The sequence below is a fragment of the Nanorana parkeri genome, unplaced genomic scaffold, assembly GCF_000935625.1.
Source record: "Nanorana parkeri isolate BGI_ZX_2015 unplaced genomic scaffold, ASM93562v1 scaffold126, whole genome shotgun sequence".
In the NCBI taxonomy this organism is placed as follows: Eukaryota; Metazoa; Chordata; class Amphibia; order Anura; family Dicroglossidae; genus Nanorana; species Nanorana parkeri.
In genome coordinates this window covers 632,070-655,007 of record NW_017306394.1, presented here as the reverse complement: position 1 = coordinate 655,007, position 22,938 = coordinate 632,070, and the positions used below count along the sequence as shown (strand labels likewise).

General features: G+C 42.0%; 2 protein-coding genes across 2 annotated transcripts in view; one reads left to right on the top strand and one right to left on the bottom strand.

The window, feature by feature from the left end:
- Nucleotides 1-22,938, bottom strand: part of TBCD (tubulin folding cofactor D) — a 171,932-nt gene that overhangs the window by 115,282 nt on the left and 33,712 nt on the right. Inside the window, exons 11-13 of the mRNA XM_018553643.1 lie at nt 16,246-16,306; nt 14,014-14,088; nt 10,016-10,110 (exon numbers count right to left, since the gene is read on the bottom strand). Of these exons, the coding sequence (XP_018409145.1) occupies nt 10,016-10,110; nt 14,014-14,088; nt 16,246-16,306 (231 nt within the window). The remainder of the gene's footprint in view (nt 1-10,015; nt 10,111-14,013; nt 14,089-16,245; nt 16,307-22,938) is intronic.
- ZNF750 (zinc finger protein 750) lies at nt 3,661-6,495 on the top strand. The gene is made up of 2 exons (XM_018553644.1): nt 3,661-5,077; nt 5,863-6,495. The coding sequence occupies exons 1-2, from the start codon at nt 3,699-3,701 to the stop codon at nt 6,470-6,472; spliced, it is 1,989 nt and encodes a 662-aa protein (XP_018409146.1). The 5' UTR covers nt 3,661-3,698; the 3' UTR covers nt 6,473-6,495.

Here is a 22,938-nt window from a genome sequence, read left to right as displayed (position 1 = left end):
CACGGATAAGGAAGTCTGTTCAACTAGGAGGATCAGATATTTTGGGTGATACTTATAAAAGATATAATGTACACAGGGCTATTCTAGGGACCTGTCACTGGTAAGTTAACACTTAGCAATTATATTGGCTGGGTTTATAAAACATAAGTTCTGATCTTTGTGTATTTCGGGTAGGCAATTGTTCTCAGCTTTTGTTTTCTTGTAAGCCTTAAAATAACTGGTGTTAGAATTTAGAGATTTTTAGAGAATTCAGTTTCTGCCACTTTAGTGGCAGAAACTGAGTGGAAAGGGACAGAAACTAAACTTTTGTGGGAAATAATAGGACGTAGTTGCAAATGTGCTGGCAACGTCCAAGGCAGAATGGAAATGCTAAATGTATTCTGCTGGTGTCAACAACGGAGCCTCAGAAAGTTTGGTTTCATGTTTGTTTTGACAACAGTAACCTTCAAAGGGGGGTAATTAGCACTGGCACTTTCGGGTATAGCCAAAGAATAGCAGGGAGAAACTGACCCAGGCATGTCCAGGCTGTTGCAGGTTGGCTTTCTGATACTCACCTCACACGGAGAGAGTGTTGTGTCCCCCCAATTCCTAATGTTTACTCTTTGCATTGTTCAAAACTCATTTTAGAAAATCGCCATTGTCATGCAAATCAGCCATTCAGTACAATGTGTATTGTTGTATAAGACTAGTTAATCAGAGGTGGGAAGCCTAGACACCATCGGCTGATTGGAAACTACAAGTCCCTACTTGTCCTGGCAAGCCGCCTGGGGTACCACATCTCCAAGTCCCGAAAACTGTCCCATTTGTTAGGAATTGGTAAAATTGTGTGCGCTACAAAAAAAAAAAAAAATGAAAGTACAGAGCAAAACACAAAGTGTGCTTTACTATCAGGCTAGGTTTGTTGTGCGTATATATAGTTTATATAGAAATACATATATACAATACAGAAATATAGATATGAATGCGATCAGCAAAATAATCTGCTTCCAAACACTATTTTCTTAAAATTATTCAATTTCAGTGACCAGATATTTAAGTGTTATGTGCCATATATCCTTTGGCTGTTACTCTGAATATCTGTTGTATCCTTAGAAGTATTACAGCCTGCAGTTAGCCTGATCAAAACCCAAAGTGAAAAGTTGCCGAATCCTGCAATTTCACTTATACAAGGTGGCCCTCCTGCCCAGTATCAGCACCTCAGCTCCCAGAAATCACATTTCGAAGACTGTGAATTAACCAGTCTTCATGTCGAGCTAATAGCGGCTAACCACTTGAATTGAATAAAGAAGGTTCTTTCGAAAATCAGTGCCCCGCGGCTCGCCGGCAATTAGTATGTATGTTTTCCAGAGCGATCTGTCAGGGGTTCTGTAACAATCGTCGTTAAAATCATGCCGCTTCAAGCAAGTGATGAAATCACTTTTTATCTCACTGTCTGTTCTATTAAATCCCTGCCATAACACATCTTAACTCTATAGACATGAGAACTGTACTCCAAAACTTTCTCACGCCTTGAGTATCACTGAAAATAAAGAAACATGCCGCTACAAGTCACAAGGAAACTGGAAGGAGAGATAAAATAATGAAAAGGGAAAAAAATAAATCACCATCACCTTAGCCACCTATAAACTATAAAAAAAAAATGGGAAAGGTTTGACAGCACAGCTATAAGATGAATAAGGCGAGGACGAGCTAGCCTTTGCAGGGCATGATGGAACTCATGCAGCGTTATTCAGAAAAGGGTGAAGAGTTTGGAGAAGGGAACAATCTAGGACAACATAGCCGAACTGGAAAAATTCTCCAATTCTCAGTTACCAGTCCAGCTATGCTATCCTAGATTGTTCACTTCTCCGGCCTTCTCCAAACTCTACACCCTGTTGTGAATAACCCTGATAGTTCTTTGACAGTAAGATGGCACCAGGTCCAGAATTAAATATTTTTATTTTTTAAAGGAATATTTAGGAGACAGTGATTTTTTTTTTAAATTGCACATTCTAGTTTCTTCTTCTCTTGAGCAGCTGGTTTTCTTCATCAGCTCAGCATACCGATCGCTCTCTTTCTGTTAAAGAATCATAAGGTAGAGCAGCTGACTGCAAACAACGCTACCTGTAGTCTTATTTGTTGGACAGGATGGCTATCCTCTATGCTCCTAAAATCTAAAAGTGGAACACATAACGATTTCCGTATCCCGACGGGCAGGAAAGGCTTGGAATTTTTTTATTTAAAAATTGCAATATAAAAAAAACATCCTTCTGACATAATCCGAAGCCAGAACTGTCAGCTGTCAAGAGAACGGGACTTTATTCATTCTGTTGAAAATGATCTTATCTAAACGGTGCAGAATCTCATCACTGCATCATTATTATTTTTCATTCCGACAGCTCTCCAAAGTAGATCAATTTTATTACCTGTAATTAAAGCACCAGCCCTTTCTGGCTGCTATTATATAAAATAAGGTGCGAAACACTGTACAAGCCATAGAACTAGAAGGGATTAGGCTCTCATGTGCTTTCACTGGTTTGGTAGAGAATTTGTAATTCCTTTGAAGTTTGTTTAAAGCCAAAATGTTTTATATTAGCCTCTGAACGAATAGGGATGAGTTAGACCTTTGACAGGTTTTTATTGCCTTCTGTGTCTATTATGATGAAATTCACCCTTTCATCGGTCCTAGTGACCGCTGTCTCTTGGACTAAAAGTGAGGGTAAAACTAAAAAAGAACACTTTTCAGGTGTCAACTGTCTCAAGTTGGGTATACACGCTTCTATTTGCTTCGCTTAAACTGCCGGCTGAACGAAGACAATAGAAGAGATTCCTCCATCAGCGCCTATGTGCGTTGATTGAGAAATCTCCTTTGATCAGCTGATTGAGGGATGCCGGTCGGAAAAATGCCAAAACCAACACCAACGCATTTAATTTCAGCCTATTCCTCAAGAACCATCCGTAATTGGAAGCGGCTTAGCAATATTACCCTCACTTTAGAGAGATTTTCTCTCACCTTCTGTTGTGTCTAAAGGGCTGGAAGTGAAGAGAAATCTCCCCAAAAGGGACACAGGGAGGTTTTAACATTTTCCTTCTATATCCAAAAAATTACTTTAAGCCCACCTCACTATTATCTGTCCAAGTATAAAATTTGTTATGCTTGTTAGATTAATTGTCCATTTCATTAACTGGGCTGTTTTTATTGATGGCTTGTCCACCTCAGTAGTGTAAACCCCCTTTCCCCAAAAAATCTTGAGATACAGAACTGTCATTAGCCATACTGGTCCCATGGCAATGAAGCAAAGGCAAGGTATTTGATCTTGCAAAGCCTGTTTTCCAAGGAGTACTTAAGAATACAATGAGGTGCCCTGGTATGTGGATTAGGAAACTCACAGTAAAATAGCTGGGAGCTGTTCCAGGAATCTATATGTATGTGTACATTAAGAACAGTCTCCCTAGGGACCAGATAAAAAGGGTGTGATCCATATGTTACTAATTATGTGGGCTGCGTATTTGAGAATATATGAGCAAGACATGACTGAATTCTATACTTCTTGTCTTTTGCAGATCTCAGGTGGTCTCTGAAGGAACAGGTGACTGGTGAAAACTGGAGAAACCGAAATCACCCCACAGCTGACAAGGCATTCCACGTGAGGGTGTCAAAAGTGACCAAACAAAAAGTCCATTTCAGAGCACAAAAGGACTCAATCTTTTAAAAAAGGATGTCTCTAATGAAGGAGCGCAAACCCAAGAAACCTCATTACATTCCAAGACCTCCAGGTAAACCGTTTAAATACAAGTGCTTCCAGTGTCCATTTACCTGCAATGAGAAATCTCATCTGTTCAACCACATGAAGTATGGACTCTGCAAAAATTCTATCACGCTCATGACAGAGCAAGATCGGGCTGTCAAAAGTCCTAAAACAAACTTGCTGGAGGCCAAGCCAGCATCTCCTGAAGGGTTCGCCAAACCTAATCCTGTTGTCACCAATGTACTGACAGTCATGGACTCAAAGGCTCAACCTGATATAACCAGAGATGAGCTAAAAGAAAATGTAGAATTTAAAAACAAAGACGCAATGTCTCATGTCGAAAAGCCTCCAAACCATAGGGAGCATTCACTACCTTCACCAACTGGACACAGCCCAGTCAACAAGCCAGTAGTGATTGACAGTGTTTTAAGACCTTCAGCTTTCATCCCAGTTGGAGAGCACAGGTATATGAAGGGCAGCGAAGGCAGCCACATACCAGAAATTATTCAAACCATTGATTCCATCAAAGGAGTACATATGGCAAGATCGGCTTTTCAGAGCATCCCAACTACGTGGAAATCAGTTGCTCCACCTGAGGTCAACCAGAAGGGAACAATTCCACGATACATCCGCCCAATGGTACAAGATTATACAACCCCGTTTTATTCTGATTCGGGCTTGCCTACTTTGTACCCTCCATATCTGTTTACAGGGAACCCTGCTGACTGTGACAATCCCATGCTCTCAGTCTACACTGCACCAGAGCAAAGACTCTACCGTCCCCAACCCATTCAAAACTCAGGACTTTCTATGCCAAAGCCATTAAATCCCTCTTTCGATTACAGATATATGTCACTCCAGCCAAACCCATCAATACCATACGGTTATTACCGGCCTTCAGAACATTCCCTACTACAGTATGCTTGGAGGCTGCCACATGTGCCAAGCTTGTCCAAGGAACACACCCTTCATACTATAGACTCTCAATCTTTTCCCTATCAAAGCTCAAACCCACTACGTTTTTATCCCATGGACTCAAGTCAGAAACAACATGAAAGCCAAAAAGACACAATGCTGAGCCAAGCTAAGATTGCAGATCAAAAAAATGAAGATGGAAACTTAAAAATGAGCCCTAGAGCTGGCAGTGCTGCCACAGGATCCCCTGGCAGGCCAAGTCCAACCAACTTTACCCAGAACAGTCAAGTCTTCGAGGGCATCTTTGATCTTTCCAGCAAATCTACCTCAACAGTTGGAACAAGTGACAGTTCAGAAGAGACTCTCACTGCTTTTAAGCCAGTAAGAAGAAGCACAGACTCCCAAACATCACCGATCAGAGGAAACTCTCCATGGTAAGTCAACTTGAGATCCTAATCAAGGTTGAGCTAATCTTAAAGCATTGAGCAAATAGAAATAGTTATTTCTAGGGATGCACAGATACTTTTCGAGTACCAGTGCAGATACTTGGCATTTTCATGAGAACTACCAGGATTGCAGCGGTTGCAGCTGGGACCTGGCTCTGGCACTCCACCACTGTTCTGAAACCATTAGTCAGTATTGTTTTAGAAAAACTGTCACATGACAATAAACAACAATGTATCAGTACTCTTAAGTACTCTGCAAGTACTAGTACTCGTACTCCCAAAACTAGTATCTGTGCATCCCTTTATTTATAAAAACAAAATTGTACATTAAAACAGAGATGTACAAATCCCAGGAGCTCCGTGTGCTCCTTACTAATGACAGCTGCCTCCTAATTTTTGAATTTTTCTCTAGTCTAGTCTTGGAGCTCAAAAGTATCTGTACTTGTACTAGTACTTGTACAGAGTACTGTACTTGGTATCTGTGCAACCCTAGTTATTTCTTTTGTACGGCAACCTCAACATACAGTGCCAAAAAGAAATAAATGCTCAAAGTTATAAATTAAACACCTTAAAGTTAAAATATTTATCCTATGCAGGGCAGGTGACCTGTAGATTTAGCATAAAACTCATAAGACAAAATGTAATAACTTTAGTCTTTTGCTGCTGTGATGTGGATATAAAAAGATGTCAGATACTCAAATCTTTAGTTCATGTCAATGTGACTTCTGTGCAAAAACAAAATAAACTAACCCACATTCTATCTTTCATCTTAGCACTGGAAGTGAACTTGCCTTATCCAACGCAAGCAGCTACTCAGCTGACCATGAATCATCGTCAGATTGTGAGGACGACTCCGGAATTGCTCCTCTAAACCTCTCTAAGAGGCCAGAAACTGAGCCTATTGATATCATGGGGGAGCAGGACATGCCTTTAAATCTTTCCGTAAAAGACTCTAGCAAAAGGGACCGTTCAGTACCTCACAGTGAAGGTTCCTCATCTCCAACATACAGCCCCTTCTCTCCAAGTTACCTAAACAAAACCACCAAGGAGACCACCAACGCTTTAAGCGAGCAGTCGCTGATCGAGAACTGTGACGAGCAAAAACAATCCGCTGCAGTGGCACTTTGCCAGCTAGCCACATACAGTCCAGGACCGGGAGCCCAAGCCAGCAAAGAGGACATCTTGGAAAGCCAGACTGCTGCAAGAGTATCAGGCGCTAATCCCCCTGATGTCCAAGAGGCAGAACACCAAGCTGAAACGAAGGGACAGAAACGGGTGAACCCAAAACAGGAAACAGGAAAGACTAATGTTGTGAATAAAAAAGCTAAAACTGCTGATTCAGGTAGAGTGTTTACTCTAAGGAGACGGCAAAGAGTGTCCTAGACCAAAATGTATCATGTGCAAACACCAAAGAGACTTGCATTAAATATTTATCTCCTCTCCCCTCACCCCCCCCACCCCAAAAAAAGAGAAAGCTGCTTTTTGGTGAACCTTCTGTTTGGACTCAAAATGCACAAGCAACCGGCTTGTAGTTCTCTTGTATATATTCATTATTTGCTGACGACAGAAGACCGATGTATAATTGAAAGCTAATATTTAGCGGATTTTTTAGAAACGAGTATAAGAGCTGTATCAATTGAGTCAGATACAGATTGAAGTCTTCGATTAATATTTATATAGGTTAATATTTATTTTTATATAAAATAAGCACTGCGGGGGTGTGGGCTTTTGTGTCGCCTGTCGGCTCCCAATGGGGACAACAAATGTGGACTTTTTTCTAATAGGCTATAGCGTGCGTTGCAAGGTTTCTGTGTATCACCGCTGTTTGCTCTATTTCAACACAAAATGAAAAAGAAAAAAAAACAATAAAAACATACATTTGAAAAAAGTAGTATCTGAGTCTATGAACTGTTTGAAGAGAAAGTCTTCCAGAACTTTATTGTACATTATCAAACAGGATGAGTTCTACCTCAAAAACATTGTTGCTTGTGGCTGATCTTTTCACATGCTGTTCCATATCCTCATAAATACATTTCATATATAAATGTGTAGATTCTACCTCTAATGGTTATCTGTAATTTAGACAGTGAAATCAACATCCTTGCTGAAATAGTTAACAGAACAAACAAGCAACCTACAGGCAGTATTGTGTTCAGTTATCACGTGTCACCTATAGGAGTAGTTCATAAAATGTTGGGAATCCTGGAAACAGTAGGAAGACTTTGGCCATCAAAGATGCAATGCAGGGACCCACTGCATCTGTTATCACGGAGAGTGCTGATGAACAGAAGCAATGTGCACATAGCAAAGGGACAGCTCCAATCATAAAGGAGAAACAGGGCCAATTGTTAAACAAAGGCTAAGATTCTCCCACCAACTGGAAAAACCCTCAATGAGATATCACACATTCTGGCACTGAAAAGGACTCACTGACTCCCTTACATATTGCTTGAAAATAGCATGAGAGGCATGCTTGGCTATTCACATTTGTATTCCTATACATAGTTATTCTACGTTATTAGCCAATATTATATTTATAAACCAAATCCTGCCATTTAGTAAGGTAGAGCTAAAAATGGAACATCATCACACAAGTGCGTAATGACGTCACCTCACCTGCTGCCAGCCATCTTGGTGATGGATGCCGGCAAAGAGAGGAGGGGACATTCACCCGGTGGGATAAGGTATGCCGCTGGGGGTCCCCTCCTCTCTCGTGCAACACTGTCAGGCTCTCGGTCCATGACCAAATGCCTGACTTTTTAGAGAGGGTGAAGCCAAAATGACTGTCAGTCATTTTGGTGTCATCCGGTGTGGGCCGCACCCCGTGTGACACCACTGCTAAAGCATCATGTATATCCTAAACAATTGCCATTGTTTGGTTTTCATGACATTCTGTTTTTACATGTTTTCCCATTTTTCCTTCATGCTGATGGTTCTCTACCAGCCTTCCCTTACCTGCACATTCCTATTTCCCAGGCAGGTAGGCCATCAAACCAATGCTCTGAGATAATCCTGAAGCTCCGGAGGGTAGCATATTAGATGGTCCAGCATTTAGCCACTGCAAAAAGGTTGGGGAAGCTGAGAGGCAAAAAGGTTTGGGAGGTTCTAGGCACCTGCACTTCATACGTTCAGCATTCCCCCCCAGTAACAGAGTCTCTTGAAGTCCAGCCAGATACAAAAACACCAATTAATGTATTTATATCCTTCCATTTAATTTTAATAAGTGCAAGTGAACCCTCTTTTTTGTCAAAGTGATAAACAGGCATTGTTGAGGTAACTTGGCATGGTAAATGTCCTAAAAGAAATGACATGGTGATTGGTAAATGCAGTGGAAAGCTGAATTTCTCCTGCAATCTCCTACACAGTGCTGGAGGATGTAGGAGGCACTGAGCAGGGCTTTTACATCATCTATGTGGGCAGAGCAAAATGTGGCTATCCACCGATAGGCCTATCAGCATTCACAGCAACTACACCAACAAGGGTGATTTCATTGCAGAAGGAATAGTGTTGTCTCCAATCAAATGAACAGCTTATCCAATCGTTCTACTGACAGGATTAACAGATATTACCAAAATGTTCCAGGGGGTCCTTAGAAATACAGAGAGGGGAATTTATCAAAACGGGAGCAGACAAAATCTGGAGCCTTTGTGCACAGCAACCAATCAGCTTCTCTCTTTCATTTTTAAATTTGAACTGAACAAACTGAAGAGAGAAGCTGATTGGTTGGCATATGCAACTGCTGCAGATTGTGTCTGCTCCAGTTTTGACAAATTCCCCTCAGAGAGTCTTACTAGTATGGGCAGTCTACTTTACATATGTAATTGTAAAGTTCAACCATAGTTCTACTTTAGATGCAACTAAGCACCCAAATGTGTCCTGATATCTATTTCCTGCGGTCCCCGGTACAGCAGGACCAAGTCTGGGAGAGACAGGCCAGAACTTGAAGCCTGTACATATGCTGACAGGGAACAAGAGCAGAGTGATATTTTTTTACTCTACTGATGCTCTCTCATTGCCCAATCAGCAGGGTGGGTGTGTTCTTGAGCAAACTGCACTACTATAGTTGAGGTCAAAGACCTGGCTGCCAAGTTTGTTGGAGATATATGAATCACAAGGCTGAACTGAATTTGAAACCATTTAGTAGGTAAAACAACTCCCAAATGTTTACCGCATCTCCGTATTTAGCCTCCTAGCTGGAGCTTTTTGCTTTCTGGAAATTAAGCACAGTTAAACATGCAATAAAAACCATGATGCACCTGCCATGGGCTCTTTGCATTTAAATGATACCCAATAATTTTTATGCCCCTACTCTACCTCACAGGGGGAATATTAAAAAAATCATAAATAAGGGGGCAATGGGAAAAAGAGTTTGAGGGCTGCAGAGGTAATGCCTTTAGATTTCCCCGCCAGTGCCGTCAACACCCTGGAAGTAGCATGAGAATAATTATCTGGAAGCTGGGGATAGGACTTCACAGCCCTTCCCCAAGCCAGTGGAAGGTATAAAGGATTGCACTGAATCAGAGTAGAGGGAACCAACATATAAGATTCTATAAACTCTGCACGGAAAAGACATAAAATTGTAAACAGATACCCAAAGTCTTCAATGAAAACCAACATAACAGGTCCTCATACTCTATATTTAGCACCCACTCACAATGCCCATGTAAGCAACCAAATTCCTTGCAGGGTTAATCTTCTTGTATAACATGCATGGTTATTCAACACGGTCCCTGAAAAGAAGTTGTCTGTGTGCCATGAAATATTACTTCTCAAAACTGGAGCCTTATCTCTTCATTTCTAACAATGTCCTGAAATTATCACAATATGTATTTGCAGAGAATAAAAGCCAATGTGGTTGATTTCGGGTGTAATCAAAGTATGCAATGCAATCTACAGTATATGGAAGAAGACAATGAGAATTCTTACCGTCGGGAAGTCGAGATGGAAGCAGCAGTCCTCGCCGGCCCAATTCAGCTAAAGCTAGACATCCGCCATGCCAGGCGTTATTAGTTTCTTGAAAACTAAAAAGGAACACAAATTATACTATTATTTACTGAGCCATGAAATAAATATCTGTAATTTACTAACCAATCCTCCAGTTCGGTGTACTGTGCCTGCCTCTGACTGAGCTCATTCTGGCCAAAATAAGAGGTGGAGTGGCCCTCCCATTCATGGCTTTTGGGTTCTTTTAACTAGGGATGTTCAGATACCAGTGCCGATACTTGGCATTTTCACGAGAACTACCAGGTTGCAGCTGGGACCTGGCTCTGGCGCTCTACCACTGTCCTGAAATCATTAGTCTGTATTGTTTTTAAAAAAACTGTCACATGACAATAAACAAAAATGTATCAGTACTTGTATCCATCAGTACTTGTATCTGTGAGTACTTGGACAAGTGTCAGTACTTGAAAAAATGGTTTTGGTGCAGCCCTTATATATTTATTTAAAAAAAAAATCATACATTAAAACACAGATGTACAAATCCCAGGAGCTCCGTGTGATCCTTACAAAATGACAGCTGCCTCCTAACTTTTTTAATTTTTCTCTAGTCTAGTCTTGAAGCTGGAAAAGTTTCTGTACTTGTACCGGGTATGATACTTGGTATCTGAATATCCCTAATTTTAACCTTATTAGCAGTGCTCCTCAAATGTATTCTGCTGCTGAACTGTTTGCCAAGCAAGGTGGAAAAGCAACAGATTACTATTAATTACTATCAATGGTGCTTGGAACAAAAGTCCATCACCATATTAAATGGCAGGAGCACTGTCAATAGGATTCAACGAACCCAAAAGCAGCAAGTCAAGTGAGGTAAAAATACTGGACAAACTTTGGGTCAATATAAATAAAATAGATAAGGTCAGCCATTGACTGCCAAGCCTGAGGATCCCATTCACAAAGCCAGTGAAGACAGCACTGACTGCAATAATCAGTACATCAGGGGCGCTTCATAAAATAAACAGCGGTAAGCATCAAAAGCACTTGCTATCACAGGCAGAGATTTTCCAAGGTCCAGAAAGCTCTCACTGATGGGCTAGCAATTATTACTCCACATATACAGTACATTATAGTAAAAATGTGGAAGGCAAGGCCAGTTCAACTATTTGGACAACAGTAGCCAGATCTCTAACGTCTTTCTTAACTATACAGTCGATCAGGGCATGAAACATTCACAATGGAGTTATATAACCATGCATTTTAAGCAGTTGCCTTGACTTAATTTTACAGATATACCATGACCTGGATGAATGAGAACCTTCATAGACATCTTAAGCATGATTAATAGGCAGCCTCACTTTATCTGCCCCCCCCCCATATCTCATGCAGAGTTATAGTTTTAAATACCCGTGAGCCAAAACTTCCATGGAGGAGGCAGATTCCTCACATGGGATGTCTTTAGCTATTCGTTCCTAATGCTGAACTTCTACACTTCCGGCTGTCAGGTCAGACGGCTCACATTAAACATTAAGTAACAGATGTTACTTCTTCCAAAATTAAATCTAGTGTGAAGCCAAGGAATAAAAAAAAAAAAAAAAAAAAAAAAAAAAAAAAAACACAAGTCTGCACAGGTTTACAGGTGTCCTTGTAACTGCCATGCAAATCCATATAACATTTTTCGAACAGCCTGAGTAAACATATCCTTCATCTTAGGCAGAAACTAATATGCTTTTGTTTCTCTCTAAAAAGTTACACCACAATGACAGCCGCTATAAATCACTAATCCTTGGAGTACTCTGCTCCTTCCGCTATCTCTCCTCTTCTGAAATACTCTGCTCTGCTGGAGGACTCTGCTCCTTCCTCTATAACCCTTCTCACCTGAAATACTCTGCTTTGCTAGAGGTCTCTGCCCCTTCCTCTTTTTAGGCTGGGTTCACACCTGGGCGTTACTATAGGCGCGTTTTTTAAGCACGTCTTTTAGCACGTTTTATAGTTCAGTGAAACGCGCGTTCGACGCTCGTTTTTATACCTCCCTGGCGGTATGATTTTAAAAAAAAAGCTATTTCTTTTATTTTATGTTTTTTTCTGTTTTTTGTTTTTTTCAAACTTCCCGCCAATTCCGCCCCCCTGCGATGCGGACGTTTGCAAGGGACGGAACCCGGAAGCGGCCGGAGGACACAGTGGGGATCGCGGACAAGGTAAGACCCACGCTGTATTCCCGAGTGTGGCTCAGGGTTACCGCTGTGTTAACCGCGAGCAACACACGGGAATACCAATGGATACGCGCGGAAATACGCCCCCAAAAGAAGCTCCTGTACTTGTTCGGGCGTAGGGCATTTTTCAGCGCGCTTCCACGCGCTGAAATACGCCCAGGTGGGAACCATGCCCATAGAAAATTATGGGATTTCACTTGCTGAGCGTTTTTCAGCGCTTCGATCAGCGCTGAAAAACGCCCAGGTGTGAACCCAGCCTCAACTCTACTTTCCTTAGACATCCCAACAAGAGAATTATTGGTATTACAGGGGCACGTCAAGGATGGCCTTTAAATATTCTGGCTGTTGAATTCTACACTACATGTAGGCAACCTCCCAAAATATTGAATACTGTCATTGTCACAGCACAGAAAGACATTTTAGACAATTCTGTACTTCCTACCTTGTGACAACAGTTTGGGGAAGACTCTTTCCTGTTCCAGTATGACTGTGCACAAAGCCAGCACCATTAAGACATCTGTGACTAATATGTTGTAGAGGAACTCAAGTGGCCTGCAGAGAGCGATGACCTGAGCCCTATCGCACACAGTTGGGTTGAAATGGAACATCAACTGTGAGCCAGGTCTCATCTAACATCAGAACCTGACCGCACAAGTAGACACAAATTTCCCACAGACAAACTCCAAAATCTTGTTGAAAGACTTCCCAAAAGGGTGAAGGCTGTTAAAGCCAAAAAGGGACAGGGACAGGGGCAACTCCATATTAATGTTAATGGTTTTGGAGTGGGATGTGCTACCAGCTCATAAATGGAAAATGCCTTGATGGCACAAAATCCATAGAGAACTGATAAACGCTCCACAAAATCGTCTCAGATCTGCATCTACTCCAGTCCTCTGTGGGTCTTCGCTGAGGATATTTACCCTCGCTATTTATTTCAGTGACCATTTTTAGCTGGACATAAAGTGACAGGAATTCCAAAATTTTAGGGGCTTATTCACAAAGCTGTCGAAGGCAGCCAAGTGAATAACCCAACCGAAGTGAAGTGAGCCGAACACTGTTCGGCTATTTACTTCAGTCTTGTACGGCTGATTTCAGCCGTACATCAGCTGCCTTCGGTGAGCCGAACATGCTCTACATGTTCAGCCAAAGTGCAGAAGGAGTTCGATTCAGCCGATCCAACATCTGGATTAGCTGAGCTGAAGCTCCGGCAGCTCACTCACTGCCGTTCGCCGCTATTCTCATAGGGGCCGAACCGCAGTGAGTGAATAGCCGAATGCCGCCAAGCGGCATTCAGCTCGCCTATTCTGCTTGGTACCTAAGGTAGCGAGCAGAATAGAAAATAAGTCAACAAAATGAAGAAAAAAAATAAATAATAAATAAGATTAAAAAAATAAATAACAATAGTATATAAAAAAAAAAATATATTTTTAAAAAACACAGCACGCCGACCCAACCGCACACGACGAACTCCCGCCGCAAACCGAAGCATCTGACAGCTGCCGGCAAAAATCTCTACATGGATTGCCTTCAGATAGGAGCTTGTCAACCAGTTTGCCCAAGGATGAATGGGTCAGGTAACTGACATCTATAAGTCACCAAAGGGGGGCATGTTGAAAACAGAAAGCCTGTAAATTCATATCATCCATTGTCTCTTCCTTAATGAACATCAGCAGCACCTACAATAGTGGGTGAGATCCATTGCTGTGAGCTATGGTTAGGCCCGCAGGATGGCTGCTGCCACTAGAATACAGGTCATCTTTACACTTTTTTAATTACCTGAAACAGTCCAGCACAGACCCCACCACCTCATCGGCTAACTCTCTAGGGAGCCGTCCCGTCAGCCGGCCAATCCTAAAAAAAGAATGCAATGAGTGTATGGTTACAGCAGAAGCCAAGTAGTAAGGCAGAAACAAAAACACACAAACTGCATATTAAATACACTGGGCACACCGATTAACTCGTAAGTAATATTGAATTTCAAAAGCTGCTCATATCTTTTACATAACAGATTTATTAACTGGCCAACAATGTGGTTTTGAAGTGTTTAAAGTTGAACCAGAATTTTTGATAATTTATATCAAATTTCTTTTGATATGTACCACACATGTTCCATCCAAAACATTATAATAACTCAAACCTAAACAACGGCAGTTTTCTTGAAATGTTTTTAATAAATTAAGAAAAAAAAATACTTATATGCCCGAACCATCAAGACTTTGCGGACTGTTTTGCCCTTCAGTGAGACTTAATAAGGAGCATTAACTGGGTGGAGTCAGGGTTATTACTGGAGATGCAATAAAATGGACTTTTCATACCGAAACCTAAAATAAAAAATTTGTCAAACTGAAACCGAAAAAAAAAAATTCTAACCTTTTATAAATGATTTGATCTTATTTTTTTACTTTACTATCGGTGGCTTTGGGGAAATATTGGGGGTTTAAAAGAGACCCTTGATAACTCCCTTTTGAAATAGAAACAGAGATTGAGGACACAGAGTCCTAAATCTCTTTTTCTGCATCCCCTGTTATGAATGAACAGGAAGCCTCTATACTGAGTGCTCCTGTCCATTCATAAACTGAGGAGATAATATCAGACTATGTCCACAATCCAGAATGAACAGGAAGTGATGTAGAGCCCTTCCTATTCATTCATAATTGGGGATACAGTAAGCATACTATGTCCTCAATTATGTACAAACGTTAGGCGATTAACTGATCTCTGAGTGTTTGTACACCGCTCTTCATCCTGACTCGCTGTCACAAGAGGCTGAGCAGGCGGTTCGGGAGGAGAGATCGCCCTCCTGTGACACAGCTGACAGCTGTCTCCTCCCAGCACCGCTCTCCATCCGGATTTGCTTTCGGCGGCCAAAATTAAACTTATAACAAAGCTGTACAATTAGAAAATCTGTATAAATCTACTTTCAGTGAAAACATCAAATGATGAGCAGATCCAGAGATATATGCAGCTGAATCTATCTGCATATCTCAACAGTTCCTGTAAAAAAAATTGGCGTGGCTTCACTTTCTCCAATCCCAAAGCCTCATTATTTGTCCTGATGGGCAAAACAACCAGCAACGGATGAGAATGTAGGAGTGGGGAGGAGCCAAGCTTGACTTTTGAAGGAAAAGTCGATATATTTGCTTACAGCATTATATGACACAATCTATGATTCCAACAGCTGCTTTTATATGCTGTCTTTACCATAGCCAACCACTGTGTATGTTTCTTTTCCAAATGTTGTCTTAATTGCCTAGGTTTAGAACAGGTATACTTTAAAGTGACATTAAACGCTAATCCCCCCCCCTCCCACAATCCTGCTTTAAAGACTTACCTTAAGTGATGCCTCTTGATCCGATCATCTACTTCCTTCCAGTCGTTTTCAGGAGTCCCTCCAGCGCTGTGCCGGTCTCTGATCCAGCGCAGACTGCTGTGTCTTCCTGTCCCACGGAGTCTGTCCAACATGCACGCTCCCGGCTGTATAGCTCTCCTCCTCTCCCCGCCAGTGATACCCACTCCCCGTCCACTTCCTCCTGCACGGCCGTTCGGGGAAGCTAGATTCTGCAGCCAGGAGTGAGCGGCAGAGATACAGGAATATTTTTACCTATTTGGTAGCTTTTTTATTTTTTAAAATGTTATTGCAGATATTTACTGCTTGCTAGCCATAGATAAAAGTTTTAAAAAACAAGACTTTATTTCTACTTTAATCCTTAAAAAAAAAAAAAAAAACCAGGGCGATATCTGCATCATTGCACAACAAGCAGAGAAAAAATACAGACGGGATAAATACGACTCAACTTTGTGCGCATAATGGAGATTTGGTTGCAGAACTTTACAAGGAAGTACAGCGAGCAAACAAACCCAGCTAATGCCTCGAGGGCTCAGCAAATTTAACTACAATAATGTTTGCTTTGCCAACTGTGAGAGGCCCTAACGGTCAGGCCAAAAATGAAAATAAATAAAAAATCAGACTGGAACCCTGTTATTTACTATACAAGAGGAATAGCATACCCCTTTGCTGCAGACCATCGCACAATGGTGTCTTTGTCCTTCAATCCGACCAGCAACTGTTCTGTGGTGGGGGAGCAAAAAAAAAAGTGAAATCATTATTGGAGAATTTGGCATTATCTCTCTGGATAGTGAGCACACACAGCAATGTAAAGGTCAGCAATACAAAAAGGGGATGTCAGCATACAAATGTGATACGAGAGAAGGGCAAGGCGGTTTGTAGGATGCCATTTAAAGGTAACCTGTCACAAAATAACTATTTCTGAAGTAGCATGGCTAGCTGATAGCAGATGAGCCTTGCTCCAGCCTAATCTGCGTGCTTCCCAAACTGGGGGAAGTTGAGTGAGCAAGTCTTGACTGTGTTCTAGGTATGAGTTTAGATATGTTTGCCATTGTTCACCCCATCCCACTTTTCAATGCATGCAACTATCAAATGTTTGCTGAGAAGACCGCTCGGTGTCATGGGGAGGATGTACCTAAATGTCAAATTGGAGCAACGTTTGGATTTGCATAATGAAACAGGATCTCGAGAAGCCATCAATATACAGTACTAACACTCTGTGCTGCCTCCTATCTAGTAATAGTTTTTATACTGACAGGTTCCATTTAAACTCCACATTTTTGTCCAAAAAAGACCCACACCATGAAAACTGTCATGGCAAGCATCCCTCCTTGGGAACCATGATCATGGCATCCCCAAACGGATGACACTAAAGATTATGTAAAAGCCAAAACTTATTTTTTGTTGTTATGGATAGAGTAGGGAATTAATTAAAACCCCTGTAAGTTTATTTCTTGGTGTCTGTGTTCTAATGGGGAGATGTCCTACTTTCACTTCCTGGGCTGGAGATACAGGAAGTGAGAGGATATCTCTACAGATTAAGGGGAAATTCCAACTTACACAGTTGTCACTGCAACTGGAAGATTTCCCCTTTTTCTCCTCCTCCTTCTCACCCTTCCACATTAAATTTTAGTTGTGACTAGTTGTGCTAGGTCTTAGTAGAATGGCCGCCCTTAGACAAAGGCAGGGATGGAAACATGCAGAATTTAGGAGCCCGTCAGTCCAGTCTGGAAACAGCTGACAATCTGAAGGTGACAGAAAAAAAATACTTTGGGAGAAAGTTACTCTTGCTCCCTTCTGTGTCTCTAGGACAGGAAGCAGTTAGGGTAACATTAACGCATATGTGAGGGAAAAATATATTTTATACTAGGGATGCACCAATACCAGTATTTCGGTATCGAGTACGGATATTTTTTTCCGGTACTCGCCGATACCGGAAGTCCCATTTAGGAAGCCAGGCGGCGTGAAATGACTTGCCACCTGGCTTCCCGATTAGCCGGGCAGCATGTAAAAACTCCCCACTTAGCTACCCAATTAGCAGGGAAGCCGTCCCCATGCTTCTCGTCACTAGGTGATGAGAATGCATGGAGCCGGCTTTCTGGCCAGTCTGGAAGCCGGGCGCCGTGTAATGGCGCAACACCCGGCTTCCTGATTGGCCAGATTCATGCTCCCTAGTCATAAGGTGATGAGGGAGCATGAAGCTGGCGTCCCGGCCAATCAGAAAGCCGAGTGGCGCGTCATTTTACGGTACCTGGCTTCCTGATTGGCCCGTTTCCATGACCAATGAGGAAGCCGGGCACCAAGTCATTACACGCTGCCTGGCTTCCTGATTGGCCGCGATGCTGGCTCCATGCCCTCTGGTCACAAGTGACCAGAGAGCATGGAGCCGGCTTCCCAGCCAATCAGGAATCCGGGCAGCGTGTAAGAACTCACTGCCCGGCTTCCTGATACCCGAATCATAGGCATCAGAGCATTTGGGCAAATACTCGGCATCGGCACAGATACTGATACTAGTATCGGTATCGGTGCTTCCCTATTTTAGACCAATGCATATAAAAATGCAGGAAATATCTGCCATACATGCACATTTCCCCATGTTTTATTCCTTTCCCTGCAAGTACATACATTATCTGTTGATCTGCCAGAAATACATTCAGCTCTTAAGCCCTACTGAGAGCTGACAACATACAGCATTTTTGTGAACTGAGAGGTGCCAACCCTGCCCAGTGTCTTTTGCTAAACTACCACTCCCACAACATAAAGCTAATCATTCTGTAGTCCAAGATCACAACTAGGAGAGCTCTTTGAGATAACACAGGATGGGTGCAGAGGACACAGGACAGCTCTGAATTTCTGATAAAATCAACAGTTACACTTATCAAACAGATATAACATCATGCTTGTAATGGTATATTTATCAGACCAAAGGGGAATAAATAAGTTTGTTGTTAGGTGTTTATGTACACTTTGGCGGGAATTGATCAAAACTGGAGCAGTCAGAATATGGACCAGTTGCCCATGGCAACCAATCAGCATTTCTCTTCAGTTTGCTCAGTTAAGAGTTGAAAATGAGACAGAAGCCGATTGGTTGCTGTGCTCAGCTGCTCCAGATTTTGTCTGCTCCAGCTTTGATAAATTCTCCCCTTTAAGCGTTATGGTTAAGTTACAGGTCCAAAGGACGCTTTTGTATGATTTTTATCTTCTCTTGATTTCAGTACAGGCCTCCTGGCACTGAAGACATATTTACTGTAGGATAACCATCTATCATTCACAACCAGTTCTGCTGACCTTATTCCATGATCCCTGATTCAGATCACAAGGTAACTTTGTCTTGTCTGTGTATGCCACTGCTGTATGAGATATATATATATATATATATATATATATATATATAATTACAGTGTTACCTCAGTTCACAAACTTAATTCGTTCCACGAGTCTGGTCACGAACGGAATCAAATACTGTATGTGCTAACAAGCACACAATAAAGCTTCACAGCAAGTGTGCACAGGTCTGTCTGCAGGGAACATGGCCGCCGTCGTGTTCGTCACCCGATGCGGAGTTCGCGAACAGAAGCAAAATCTTGCCGAACTTCCTGTTCGCAAATCCAAATTTTTCGCAAGCAGAAGCGTTCGTGAACCGCGGTATTACTGTATAGCAGATTTGAGTCATTATGTTCACAGCTCCACTTTGCTAAGAAAGGATCGCCGAGTCCGGTGGACATCCTACACCGATAGATACCTTTAATCCATTGTTCAAGTCACAATCTCCTTTAACACCAGAAAACAGACAGGAGTCTCACACTGTTTATATAAACTTAATGCGCGTCAGTCAGCGTGTACACAATACCCATTCAGAGCATTCAGTGTGTCTCTCATTGCACGGCCCTTTCTATTCAAACAGGGATAGGGTGCGCAAACAAGGCGATCCCACAGGCTGGGACATTGACAATAAATGCACCGCACCAGACGCTGCCCTCGGAGCGAAGCTAGTATAAGATAGTGTGTGCAAGGGTAAACCAATATCTTGACACGTCCCACAAATGCAACACCCACTGACTGCTGTAGTAGGTAACCTGCAACCCTCTGGTGCTGTGTGCGGCTCAACTATCAACTGACAATCTGCAGAAGTGCAATGAAAGACACGATCACAGGTCCAGACAAAACTCTTTTCTATGTTCTGGATAGAGTAGGGGAGAGTTAGAAACCCCTTTCAGGTTCTTATTGCCATCTGGATCTCCTCTCTCTTTTACAAGTGTCAGTCGTCCATAAAGTGATGGGAAAGCCCACATTTTTGTGTTTTTACCAAAACAGGAAGTGGAGGAAAAAGTTTCCATTAGGGGACACCGGATCTAGTGACATCCTTGTAAGAGGAGAATTCCCCCCACTTTCTAGAAATTTCTTGTTTCCGGTTAGGTCTTCAAGACAGGAAGTGAAGGAAAAATCTCCCTGATGGGGATGCAGACTGCAATGAAAAAGCAAGAGAGATTCTAACAGTTACCCATCACATGCAAATTTTTTTAAAAAGGTGGCTGGAGTTCTGCCTTAAGCTCAACTCTTAACCAAACATACAGAAGGGAATTTATCAAAACGGAAGCAGACAGAATCTGAAGCAGCTGTGCACAGCAACCAATCAGCTTCTCTCTTTCATTTTCAAATTTTAAATGAACAAACTGAAGAGAGAAGCTGACTGGTTGCTGCAGTTTTGATGCTTTTTGTTATGTATTTTATAAGTGTACAGTATGTATAGACAAAACTTTCTTTTTAAACTGTGGATAGAATTCTGAACTCTGTCAGGCTTTAAAAGAGAACTGTGGCCAAACCTTTTTTTGGCTTTGGTTCTATTTTAGGTCACACGAGGACATTTACTATTGCCTGCTGTATGCTGGCAGCCAGGAAGGATCCTGGCAATATTGTGGGGATCCACCCTGCTACCTGATTGACAGCTGGCTCTGCCTCTCTAGAAACAGAGCCATCTGTTCCCACCCCTTCCTTTGTCTGTCCCTCCAGTGAGCGCTAGAGGAACAGAGAGGGGAGAAGGGAATCTCTGCAGGGAGATGATCATGAACTAAGCATTCAGCGGTTTGGGATTGCTTAGTTCTCGATCTATAGGGCCGATGTGTGACAGCTGCAGTGTTGTTGGCTCTAGCCATGGGGATTAGTGCATTTCATAGTTCTCCTTTAAAGTGGGCCCTTACCCCCTTTCACTAAAAATCACATTAGCATGCAGCTCTGCTTTCCGATATGAAATTGTCTTACATTCATTAAACAAACATATTTCTATTTTACTTACAATTATTGTTTTTCCACTTCCTGGTCCTTTTGGGCATTAGTGATGTAATCTGTGCCCAAGTGTTGCATCCTGGGAAGGTTACAGCAGCAGAGTATTGCTGTGAAATCTCATCTGTAATCTCACAAGATCTCAGAGAAAGGCATTTTCCTCCCCTGAGTTTCAGGAAGTAAAGGGAGATCTATTAATCTCCCCTTAGAAAAAAAAATGGCCACTGTGAGGATAATGTGGAAGAAAAAAAAAAAAGGTATGCAAAGACTAAAAAGCTTCCAATTATCTATAAGTATGTGTTTGTAGATTGTCATAACTAGACATTTCTAAAGGTGTATTTGCTGTCATTTCAAATATATGGGTAAAGCTCCTCTTTCGTCTGTATACCCCCTAGGAAGATTCACCCTCTGTATCTGTCCTGGTGCTCATCGTCCCAGAGACAGACGGAAAGGAGAAATCCAAAATGTTACAGGTGTCACCGTTACAGAAGGTGAAAGGAAGTCTTCCAGCGGGGACACCTGTTCTGGTGAGGAGATTTCCTCTAACTTCCAGTTGCATCCCCAGGACAGAAGTTGAAGCAAAATCTCCACAACGGGACACAGGGAGCAAAAAATAAACTGCAAGAGTTGTCTGACTATTCCCTACTCCATCATTCCAAAACCAAAATACTTTTTTTTTTTTTTGTATACAAACGCTGTATAACCTTGACATTCACACTAAAGGCTTCAGAAAAAAAATTACAAAGAATCATTGTAAGGCTCAAGTACCGCTGTAGACAGGTGACCTAGGTGCATATTTCTGTGCGAGTGTATGACCCTCTCTGTTGTGTTTTCATACTACTAGAAATTCTGAGAAGTGTCTGAACATTCAGTAGAAACCTACAACCCTCCAGCATGTCTAGAAAGCAGCATTCCGACAGCCCTCATGCTCGGCACTTGTTTGAGGCAACGTTTATAACAAGAACAATTGTGTCAAAAGTGAAGATTTGCAGTCAGTTAGGAATACTGCATGCACAGAACCAGCTTTTATCCAAAAGGTTGTATTGATCACAGGTCACCCCGCTACATATTTCTACTTGTCTGCTCCTCCAGATACACAGAATGGGCCTGTCTGTATATCTGGGCAGCACAGTGGCGTAGTAGTTAGCATTTCTGCCTTGCAGCACTGTGGGCCCTTCGGTTTTCTCCCAAACCCCAAAAAGACATGCAGGAAGTTTAATTGTCTCCTGTCTCAATTGGTCCTCTGTGTATGTATGCGAGATAGGGACCTTAGATTGTAAGCTCCTTGAGGGCAGGGACTGATGTTAATGTAAAGCGCTGCGTAAATTGTCGGCACTATATACATAAATATATCTCAATCGCTCTACTCAAGAACCTGAACCAGGAGACTGTCTGGACTTTATTATTACTACAGGTATTGATATATAGGTTCCTATCTCACATGAATGCATACAGGGACAATTTAGACAGGAGCCAATTAATCTTCCAGCATGTGTTTGGGTGTGGGACGAAGGAGGGACATGGAGAACATCAAACTTCTTGCAGATTCTGGCCAGGATTCGAACCAGGGACCCTCAGTGCTGCAAGGCAGAAGTGCCAACCACTACGCCACTGTGCTGCATTATAATCCCAACAAGAAAGGTGCGAGAACTGATCAAGTCATGTCCAAAAGCTCAAAAGGACGAGTCCATTTAAAAAGGATCTTTTAGTTATAAGTGGAACCTGGTCAGCCGAGTTTGCCCGTCTTTTTATACATCTTAGATCTTTAGGGCCGCTCTACAATCGACCAGATCGTCTATTACTTAAAAGGGCACCGGCTGCTGATAAAATCTAACACAAGCTCACAGCTGCTAATGCAATCATGAATACGGTCGACCCCCGAAATTCTCGGGGGTTACTTTCATAGCGCACCCGCGAATTGTGAAAAACCACAAATTTTGAATGTGGTAAAAAAATATGCCTATAATTGCCTATTTTTAGAGTTTAAAGCCTAAATATGCCACTTTAATATCATTTCAAACTCAGCTTAATACATTACCCTTAAAAAAAAAAAAAAAAAAAAAAAAATTTATTAA

Bases quoted from the DNA above. Each gene is read 5' to 3' on its own strand.
- ZNF750 (XM_018553644.1), top strand. From the start codon at position 3,699: ATGTCTCTAATGAAGGAGCGCAAACCCAAGAAACCTCATTACATTCCA. The intron at 5,078-5,862 runs GTAAGTCAACTT...CTTTCATCTTAG, and splicing joins ATCAGAGGAAACTCTCCATG to CACTGGAAGTGAACTTGCCT.